This window comes from Tyto alba, unplaced genomic scaffold (assembly GCF_018691265.1).
Source record: "Tyto alba isolate M040663 unplaced genomic scaffold, T.alba_DEE_v4.0 Super-Scaffold_14, whole genome shotgun sequence".
Taxonomy (NCBI): domain Eukaryota; kingdom Metazoa; phylum Chordata; class Aves; order Strigiformes; family Tytonidae; genus Tyto; species Tyto alba.
Window position 1 is genome coordinate 30,911,307 of NW_024881276.1, and position 9,436 is coordinate 30,920,742.

A 9,436-nucleotide genomic window follows, 5' to 3' on the forward strand; every position below is an offset into this window, starting at 1 on the left:
AGAAAAGAAAAGAAAAGAAAAGAAAAGAAAAGAAAAGAAAAGAAAAGAAAAGAAAAGAAAAGAAAAGAAAAGAAAAGAAAAGAAAAGAAAAGAAAAGAGAAAAGAAAAGAAAAGAAAAGAAAAGAAAAGAAAAGAAAAGAAAAGAAAAGAAAAGAAAAGAAAAGAAAAGAAAAGAAAAGAAAAGAAAAGAAAAGAAAAGAAAAGAAAAGAAAAGAAAAGAAAAGAAAAGAAAAGAAAAGAAAAGAAAAGAAAAGAAAAGAGAAAAGAGAAAAGATAGCAATGGTTAAATAATGTATGTTCATATTTGTTTTATAACAAAATAATAGATTTCTGTGGCCAACAGTGAAATATGATTAGATAGTCACAGGTATTTTTTATATTTCCCCTTAATGAAATTATATGCTTGAATATAGAAAGGAACAAATAATGAGATTCTTGACTTGCCCCCTTCCTGTGTTTTAATTGTAAACAAGCAGATGTAATCCATAATGCTAAATAAGATTTCCCCACATTTCCTTCTGAAAATGTTTTCAAGCAAGATAAGGCACTAAAATTTAATCCTTCTAAGAATGTGCACATACTGAATCCTTGATGCAGACACAATCTTACCACAAATTTATATGGAAGCTTTAATGGGTTTGTAAATTAATCAATAATGTGGTTAAATTATATTTGCTCAGCTAATTATTTTCCATGTCCTGTAAATTAGAACTTCAGAAGTCTCTAAGAAAAATCAGTCCTGCTGCTTGTATCACATTTGTGTTTACTTACTGGTATGTTATTAAAGCTCTTATTTATTTGTTCTGCTATAGGCTGGTAGCTTTTTCTTTGCTGTTTGAGTGGTAACCATGGGGCTGCAAAGCCATGCAATGATAATGACCTTATTATATATTTAATATGCCAAATCCATTTCAGCAGGGAAATACTGTGCATTTATAGCCTCTCCTCAAAATCCTCTTCCCCCAAGAAATCTTTGGTACATTTTTGATGACTGAAATGGACCTTGATTGGGTTCTTAGCTTTGTGACTTTGAAGGGCGCAGCTTCAAGCATGGGTTGGATTAGATGACATTCAGAGGCTTCTTCTAACTTGAATTATTCTGTGATGCTATGAATCCGGTCATCCAAGAAGTTTTCCTCAGTCATTTTTCCCAGAGTCCTGTACCCAGACCCTCATTGCTCCTGGGTCTGTATGACAGGACTAGTTTGCAGCACCCAAAGCAGCAAATCGTGATTTCAGTTACATAGATCCAGACTCTCTCATGCTATAGCTGTCTACACGGTTCGTATGTCAAACAGTAAGAGTTAGTGTGGCCTTTCCAAATGATTGCATGGGGAATGTATACATTCTGCCCAACATAATCAAGTCATCCTTTATTGCTGGCCAGAAAATGACACCCCTTCACAGCAGACCAGGGGTTGCAGCAGGAGGAACGCTGCTACCTGCCAGTGCCCTTGCACCTGCAGCGCATCCCACTTTTGGGAGGAGGGCACTGTGCGCTCCCCTCCGCACGCAGGCCCGCAGGGGCAAGGAGCGCAGCAGGGCACCAGGGCACGGGGCTGCAGTGGATAAAAAGCCCAGGGGCGGTCAAAAATGACATGGTCCTTCAGCTCACACAGGAGCCACGCTTCCTAAGGCGGGAGGCCACAGGGCCCCCTCCCTCACCTTGCTCACAGACGTGGCAAAAGGGGCTTGAACTGCCAGGGGAGGCTGACGGATGGCAAGCAGGAGCCAGAGCTGCAAATGCAAAGGTGCAGCAGGAGAAATGCACAGCAGGCCATGTAGTTGCAGTGGGACCAGATACCGCTGAGCAGCACACCAGTAGGAGCAAACACAAAAAAACCCAGACTCCTGCTTGCTTTCTCATCCCTTAAAATGCTTTTGGAGCTCCCACTGGACTAACTCCACTTTTCAGGGCAAGGCTTTCCATGCCTTTAGATTGGGAAAGGCGAGCAGACAGCAGGTTTGATTTCAAAGATAGAAACAAAACCAAGAGGGCATAATGGAAAGTTGTTTGGCCACAAATCAGGGCTCAAGGGACCAGAAACAGGAGGAGAGGCTGCCTTCATAATTTTAGCATGCCTTTATAAGCAGCAGCCTGTTGCAGAAGTTGGAAAAGCAGGTAGATATGAAAGCCAAACTGAAGATGGAAACATTTGTAGAGTGCTTCTTACTTTCTCTTATCTCCTAACTGTAGTTTTATGCGCACACATACAGGAACACACTTGGGGAAAGCATAAAATTTATGATAGGACTTTTATCTTTTCTCTATCTTTGATATGCCAGCTAGCTGGCATATTTAGCACTGCACTGCTCTATTTTTTTTTGCATTTACTTCCTGTTTTTGAAGTCATATAAATGGCAAGAAAAGAAATAGGGGTAAGAAAGTTCAAATGAATAGTAGGAGACTAGTATTTTGATATCTAGCTAATTATATCCTAAATTGCTCTTTTACAGTGTAACAAATTAGTTCTTGTCTTAATATATGGAGTACTACCTTATAACAAAAAATCCTAGTTTATGCCTATTTTTTTATTTTCCATGTTAAGGCACATGCAGAGATCAGGCTGAATATTTCATGTATACATTCATAGCTATATGAATTTGTAAAAACTATCTGCTGTTATTTGCCTGGGGGTTTTTCTAGATTTTCAGACCGTGGTTTCTGTTTTTCTGACTTTCCCACATTTCTTCACCTGCCATTTTCCAAGATTGTCTGCTGATCAAATCACACAAGAACTCTTGAATGAACAGGTCACCTGCTCTCCATAGTTATTATCCTTGTTTGTTTGCTTGCTTTTTAATTAAAGTTATGCTTTTCTAAAGTATTTGTTTGTATATGGATAGGTCTTTACTTGGAGAGCCAATGCTTTCCACCGCACTAGACTCCATCATTGGGTAATTGCTGGGTTCTCTTTTGCACAAGGAAGCAATTAGCTACATAGCTTAAATCACCATTCTGTAGATTTGATTGTGCAATCATTTAAGCATGTGGATATCACCAGAAGCCTGCCTATTCCCGTAACACTCAGTAGAGCAAGAGAAATGTATAAAGCTATATATGTGTACCGGTATTAGCAGGATTGAGGTCTCTTATTGTTCCTTCTGCCTCTTAAATGGTCTTTTGCAGCTTTGATTATCCCATGCAGAACTGTTTCAGGTTCAGAGTTACTTTATCTTTATCCTTTTGATTTGCTTTGTTCCTTGATCCTGTCACTCCAGTGCTCTCCTTCAAGCTTCAGAACAAAAGTACTTTTGGGAGCAGAGGCCCTGTGGCAGGGAGTGCAGCTCTGCTTTCCTCCTGGCAATTTGCCACAGAGCCCAGTTGAGGCATAATATTCTTGCTTATTCAGTGCAACAGCTTTGATAACTGCACCAGTGCACACCTAAGTCTCCCTGATGAGGCCAGCCCATTTTCTTAGCAAAACCTGTAGACAATAGCTAGAGTTAAGGGTAGAGTTTGCTTTTTTTTTTTTTTTTTTTTTTTTAATTATTTTTTTATTTTTTTAAATAAGCGACTTCAATGCAAATCATTTTCCTCAGAAGGTACATTTGTCCTAAGTGGCTCTAGCTGGTTTACACACACCCTGTCCTTTCTCTTGCTTTGGAAAGTTGTTCCACTTGATTGCTCAGTTCGCCTCATTGAGTCAGTTGTGGCAGGGGAATTACAAAGGCGATGAAGGCGCAGCCAAGTCCCAGGTAGTGTGTGCCAGATTTAAGCTGATTTAAAGTTGTGCAGACTGATTGTGAAACTTTCTTTACTCAAGGGACAACGACTTTTGGAAAAAGTCGCTCGTTTTTTTGCCAGCAGTCTGCACCTGACTTAGGGAACCTGCTGAGGTGTGCTCACCTTGCAAAGGCAACATGGTCGGTGGTGCTTTGCAGATTGCTGGGCTGCTTGTTGGTGGCATTGGCATGATCGGTACGTTCGCTGTCACAGGCATGCCTCAGTGGAGGGTGTCCGCCTTCATCGAGAACAACATCATCGTGTTTGAGACCATCTGGGAAGGCCTGTGGATGCACTGCATCAGGCAAGCCAACATCAGGATGCAGTGCAAGGTCTACGACTCCGTGCTGGCCCTCTCGCCGGACCTGCAGGCATCCAGAGGGCTGATGTGTGCTGGGTCGGTGCTCTCCTTCCTCGCTTTCGTGGCTGCCACTCTTGGGATGAAGTGCACGCGGTGCGCGCAGAGCAGCTTGCAACTCAAGGGCTATATTATTCTGACCGCTGGGATCCTCTTCATTCTTTCGGGTGTAGTCGAGCTCATTCCAGTCTGCTGGGTTGCCAACTCCATCATCAGTGACTTCTACAACCCCGTGATCAACGTTGCGCAGAAAAGGGAGCTTGGAGAGGCCCTCTACCTGGGCTGGGCAGCTGCCTTCTGCCTCATTGCTGCTGGAGCCATATTCTGTTGCTTTTTCCGCTACTGTGATAAAACCAGAAGCCACAGATACTCCGCACCAACTCACTACTCCACTCACAGCCAGCAATTGCACAGCAAGACTGAAAGCTCATACTCCAGAAGTCAGTACGTCTAGATGTCTCCTGCCTTTTCCTGGATTTGATGCATTCAATCTGTCTGGATGTATTTCAGCTTCTGCACTACAGGGCAGCTCAGAAGCTGCCTTTGCCTTCTGTCCTGTGACTGCTGCTGGTTGGGCCGCGTTTTGGAGCTGCAGTTACCCCAGTGGGCTCTGCTGTGGCTAATGCTGCAGCACAGACAATTTTAATGCATGGAAAGGTGAATGCTTAATATTCTTTTAATAGTAACTTGGAATAGCTTTTGGGTTCTGTGGCTTTGCTTTGGGTTGCATTTTATGTATAAAACAGTAATAAAGGGCTTCAAGTTCCAATGTGATATGAAATTCTGGCCTATTGCAAAGAAAAGGGGAGTTAAGCAGCTGGAGTTTTTTCTTCCTGCTTGGGAAAGAGGGGATAACAGTGAATAAGGACAAGATAATAATGATTTAAAAGAAAGGAATTCACTAAGGGATTGATTTACTGTAGGTTTAATGGGAGGTTGCATGAAGAATTTATTCAGCAGACGAAGATAAGCTGAAATACATGAAAAATATCCCTTATTTCAGAGAATAAACACAGCTCTATGTTCATCCTAAATATAATCTTTATGATGAAAGTTAATATTTCTTTTGTAATCCATATAGGTCAAACTCATTCACATCATTCTTTTTAGAAGCAATAGTTTGCAAACTCCTCGTGGCTTATAACATTTTGCAATATTGCACAGATCACAAACACTGCGTTGGTTACATGCCGCAGGACTCTCTGATACATATATTTTTAAATAAGGGTCTTTTGTACAATCAGACCAATGAGACCCACTCACACCAGCATAGTTTATAGGCATAAAGAACATAAACAGGGATAGTATTTTTTCACAGTTCACATTAAAACAAGCAAAACAATATTTTTGATGATATCATGCACCCATGATAAACAGCAATGTAAAGAAACCAAGTCCACTGAAAAGAAAAAGTTCCGTACAAATTAAATAAATAAATAGCCCCCAAGTAATCAACAGCAGTAATATTTTAACAGACTTTTGTAACCAATGAATAAGGTGTAACTCCAGACCCACAGAAATCAATGGAATTTTGCCTTTGACTGAACTGGGAACATAATTCAATTTGTGGTGTTTAATACAGAAAAACATTATTGTTTTAGAGTTTGGCTGGCTGTTTTAAATATTTTATAGAAAGTTTATTATGTGATCTGTAGTTCTCTAGTAAATTCCTTGGACTATTACTACTTGAAAGTTCGGAAGCAAATTCTTTACTTCATAAGATGTAACTCTGAACGAGCTAGAAGAAAGCAAAGCCTGCTCTAGAATTCTCTTTACAGTGTTTATAAGATAAGTAGTAAGATGTGCTTGATCATGTAATTTTATTTGTCCTCCTTTTTTTAAAGCAAATTATTTCTACATATGTTTCTGTGTAATGTGCAAGACCTTTCTGTAATACAGCAGTGTGTGGCTGTATTTCTTTTGTATTCCTTCATTAATGTTTATATGCCAGTCCAGTCTCTGAGATTCTGAGAGTGGAGGAGAAAACCTGTTGTTAGCTGCACTTTGTGAATATCCTACACATAACTCATAGCTAAAACACCAGGGTTTATAATGATGTCTACAATAAAGTCACCTGCCTAGTTCATCTCTAAAGGGTAGGTACAAGGTCTTACTCAAAAAACTACATGTATATGTACCGGTGCACTGTAGTTATCTCTGCTGTCTAAACACAGAGTGACTCATACAGTATTCACCTACAGGTCTGAGGCAAGGCTCAGTGAAAAGTGAGATAAACATGACACCTCTGTAAAAGCCCTGTGTACATGGAATGCTGCTGCTGCATTGATCGTGTTGTCTGTTCCTGGTAAAGCACACACTGATCTAGTTGTACAAACAAAAGAAGCTACAAGAAAACTGTAAGGCTTCAAAAATTATCCACAGGACTAACAGGAACACAAGTCCAATGGACTGTGAGTGGGACCCTGAAGCTTTTGAACATCTCCCTTACAGATCCTATATATGCTGCGAACAGTTCACCTTATTATAACATACACATATTCCCCCTTAAGTACCTCCCAGGCACATCCAGCCATTTTCTTTAAATTGTATCTCACCCATATACCGCATCTTCAAGAGAACTGAAATGAAACCTTCCATTTCAAACAGAGCTGGCCTCTTCCAGGTTTGTTCATTAAATAAACCCTGAGTAGTTTGAGCAGAAGGTCCTACATAGGAGTGTGTATCTAAGCACAAAACAACTGCCTGAAGCCATACAGTTTCAAATACTGCATCTGGTAATTTAGAACTCATTTTCATGCTTACAGACAAGAAAAATTATTTGGGAAATAAGCTGTATAGCCTCCATAAATGAAATGAATGGTGTCTAGCTTGTTCTCCTTTGCCCTGCACTTTGGGTGCCTGTATGTGTTCCTGCAGTGTAAAATGGATGTGGAGTCTTTACAGGTCCACCCGGTGCCCTCTGTGCTGTGTAAGTGAACGCACAACTGGCAGGTCAGGGGAGAGTAACACTCGTTTTACTCAGATGAGTGAAGATTCAAGATTTCAATCCCTGCTCCATGATTGAGCAACCAGACTTCACTTTATAATGAGCCCCTTCTGAAATCCTCCCTCCGTTGCTACAACCTTTATGGAGGTCTGCAAGGGTAGGGCTGCCACCTGTATTACTAGGCACTGCTCTCATTAGAGCTTGGCAGCAAGCTGGTAAACACATGGGTGGCAGCTGAGCTGCAGCTTCAGGAGCTGTTTTGTGCAGGCAAGGCAGAGTCGTAACAGAACCTCAGTGTGTGTGAGCTCCTGTTTTACAATTTTATATGAGAATGAATCATCTGACACATGAGGTTATCGCACATCTGCAAATTCAGTAAGGTCAGCTGCATATAATGGATTTGTCTGTCTCTTTAAGGTGCAGTCCTGAATAGGTGTTGCACTCCCCTGTGCTTCTGAATATACATGGTGCTTATATGTGAGAGTTTTTCTGTAGGCTACTCGCTTTCTGTTTAACTCTCAAACATGACTAATAAAGAATAGTAGAAAATGGAGCAGGGTCAGACTGGAAGAGGCTGTATCTGGGGCCTCACAGCCAGAAAGCCTCATGACTGAAATATGAGAATGGCCTTACTGTGCCGGCTTGGAGATGTATGGAGGTCTGCTGCCGCCGCTGTCAGGGACAAGAGCCTACAGAGCCACAGGAGGCCAGGGCCGGGGCCAGTGGATGGCCATGCCTGGAGGTGTTGTCCCCTCTTCCAGCTTCCTGTACTCATGGTATCTTTGTGTGTAACGAAACAGCTGGCTTGCCTGGGATTTAAACCCTTCACCATGGGTCCGTACTCTGACCTCACAGCAGATACAGCAGGCTTTCTGAGCGTGAGGCATGATACACAGCTCTCCTTTCCTGCTGAGCTGGAGGACGGGCAGAGCTGGGTAACTCCAACCCTGTGAGGATCGTGGCCAGTACCCACACTCCTGACACAGGCATGTCCTCTACCCCAATCTTGCCTTGCAGAGCAGAGCTGAGCCCCTGAACTGAGCCCCTCAACCACCGCCTGCCTCTGTACTGCATTTTGGATGCTTTTAGCACTTGGACTTTGCCTGTGACTCTACAACGGGTCATCCCCTAGTCAGTGAAGCAAGCAGACCTCATGTGAACCGTGCTGCCTCTCGACTCATCCCACTGCCCCGCGGAGTTGGCAGACACAATACTTTCCTGCAAAGTCTCAGCAAGGAACTGAAACCTAAGGGATGTAGGCCATCGGCAGTCCTAAATATGTGTTGCTTGAGAAGTTAGGAGAAGGCTGATGCCAACTAGCTTACCTGGGTACCATCGAGACTCCCATCAACACCATCAGTTCCTTTCACTAGTGGGAGGGGGTTCATGTGAGGCCAAAGAGGACAAATAAGAGGAGAATACAGTGTGAGCTGAGTTCACTCTAGAAAAGGTGATATCTATTAACTACTCCATTGCTCTTCCCAATAATACATACACCAAAATTATTCCTGAGAGACATTTGTGCAATAAAGAATTCCAGAGGTGGCTAATCTGCAGTGTCCTTAGCAATCTATCTCAGTACTTAATTATAATTTTCATTAAAAAAGATTTTCAGTAAGCTTAAACTAAATCTCCCCACTGCAGGCTAAGGCTGCTCCATTATTTCTTGTCCCATCAGCAGCAGGCATAGAAAACAGACTACTGCTTTCCTTTAAATCAGTCAGCCTTTTCTACGTTTTAGGACTGTTACCACTTGACTTCTTGAACCTCTCTTGCTTAGCTTGATCATCTCTGATTTTCTCTTCACTGTCATGCTCGTTACATTTTTCCCCATACTTGTTTACCTCCTCTGGTTGTTTTTGGCTGCTACTCCTCTTTCTTGAAGTTTGATGCCCAAAACTGGAGAAAGAATCCCAGAGGAAGCCTCACCACTGCTAAGTACACTGAATATACTTACGGCAGGTTATCATAGCATGAGGTAAATGATTCACAAAACCCAGCAAATACCTTCCTTGAGTACATTAAATGCATTGCACTTTTATTATTCGAGGCCTCAAGATTACCAGCTTTCCTGTGCAATGGGACTTGACTATTGACAGTACATTGACCAACTGGATGTCCAGTGCAAATTTCCTTGCTGCAGTTCCTCCTTTAGTGCTAGATCACTGAAGGTAATAAGATAAGACCTCAGAGAATTCCTTGGCTCCAACAGTAGCAGAAATCAATGTCTGGAAATAGGAACATGATTGTTCTTCTTCCAATATAACCTTGTGTTGTTTTACTCACTCATAGATTCTGCATCCACATTACATTATTTTTACTCCTCTCCATCCCTTAGTGTCTCTATTAATTTCCCACTGCTGTGTCAGATGTTTTAATAAGGTCCAAATGGATTAGATTTTCT

At 41.8% G+C, this 9,436-nt stretch overlaps 1 protein-coding gene across 1 annotated transcript; it reads left to right on the top strand.

Moving 5' to 3' along the window:
- Positions 1–3,864: 3,864 nt before the first annotated feature.
- On the top strand, positions 3,865–4,541 carry CLDN8 (claudin 8). Its single transcript, XM_009963031.3, has one exon. The coding sequence runs from the start codon at positions 3,865–3,867 to the stop codon at positions 4,537–4,539; it is 675 nt and encodes a 224-aa protein (XP_009961333.1). The 3' UTR covers positions 4,540–4,541.
- Positions 4,542–9,436: the final 4,895 nt, after the last annotated feature.

Coding starts and splice junctions, on each gene's coding strand:
- CLDN8 (XM_009963031.3), top strand. CDS start 3,865: ATGGTCGGTGGTGCTTTGCAGATTGCTGGGCTGCTTGTTGGTGGCATT.